Source organism: Bactrocera latifrons, unplaced genomic scaffold, assembly GCF_001853355.1.
Source record: "Bactrocera latifrons isolate USDA-ARS-PBARC rearing strain unplaced genomic scaffold, ASM185335v1 scaffold_460, whole genome shotgun sequence".
Taxonomy (NCBI): domain Eukaryota; kingdom Metazoa; phylum Arthropoda; class Insecta; order Diptera; family Tephritidae; genus Bactrocera; species Bactrocera latifrons.
The window spans coordinates 80,195-81,460 of NW_017537113.1; the positions used below are offsets into that span (position 1 = coordinate 80,195).

The window sequence follows — 1,266 nt, forward strand, 5'->3', positions numbered from 1 at the left end:
GAGAAAGTATCAAAATAAGTAGCACTTGGACAGTCGTAGATCGCGCCACTCCAAACGTTGCCATTTATAAAACAGTAGACATATCTAAGAGAGAATACACGCAATATGTAGCAAAAGGGTTATTTTAAGTTCATTTCTCACTGGAAAACGACCATTTGTTGTATAGTTTGGTAAAATGAAACTCGATTGGTCACAATTACCGAACCTGAAGTAGTCGTCGTAGTAGGACTGTCAAGTGGGTGCAACCTGTGGAATTAATCGCTAGTTAAATCATTATAACACTATCTCATATATAAGCATATATACATGCCATGGTTTCATCGCCGCATATGGATGGATAGTCGACACACAAGATAAGGCGCACAGTTGCCACCTATTTTACTAATGGCTTTTGTGCCCAGACAGAGGGCGAAAGTGCGAACACCAGGGCAGGGAAGGGCTGGGAAGCACTCGGTACACAGATGTTTGCAACAGTTATCGAACAGATATATCCGTCCGGGTAACTCAACGCCGTTCCTGTTGGTAAGCCATTGACGCATACTTGGAACTGCGTTTGTGATGCGCAATAAAAATTAGAAATAGAGCAAGCATTACAGATTGCGAACGCAATATTCGACGATTTGGAGAACAGGAGAAGGAGGATAATGGTGAGCACATACTAAATGCAAATAAATAAAAATGCAGGCTGGACGAATGATTTCGAAGGCACTCTTACTTACATTTCCCGAAATTAATTTGAACATATTGAAATATTTTTGAACCCGACTAAGATATATTCATTATTTATATTTTTCCCAAAATAATCAAAAGAAAGTTGATTAGTCTGTTTGAGTCCACAAAGTGTAAAAACTAGATAAATATTTATAAATTTTATTTAGTTGTCGCAATTAGATTTGTGGTTTTATATTACAACACGGTGGTTTTACATTGAAAAAATCTTTATATTGAGGAATATAACTTAAATAAAATATGTTGCTATGATAGCCAATCTAGTTATGTCAGTTGTTAGAAATATCGGTTTCACTTCGATCACAACAACGCAACCAGAATACCAAGGAAGAGAACCAAAAGAGAGGAGTTGGAATATTTCGTTTGAAAAGATGTCTAAATATTATTCTATTTGTATCAAAGAAAATACTCCAACTGTCAAAGCAAAGATAATAAAAGCTGTCATACTTTTGAAGTAACATTTTTCCCTTGTACTTCAATCTTTTAAAAACAAATATACTCTGAGCAGAGTAGGACTTTGCTTATAATTTTAAAATT

The 1,266-nt window shown here is 35.5% G+C and overlaps 1 protein-coding gene across 1 annotated transcript; it reads right to left on the reverse strand.

Annotated features, from left to right (window-relative positions):
• Positions 1 to 8: 8 nt before the first annotated feature.
• Positions 9 to 743, reverse strand: LOC108973165 (the record flags this gene model as incomplete). The annotated part of the gene is made up of 4 exons (XM_018940229.1): positions 720 to 743; positions 423 to 658; positions 142 to 246; positions 9 to 84 (listed from the first exon to the last, which is right to left on the reverse strand). Coding segments are annotated over exons 1-4 (441 nt in total), but the record flags the coding sequence as incomplete, so codon positions are not given.
• Positions 744 to 1,266: the final 523 nt, after the last annotated feature.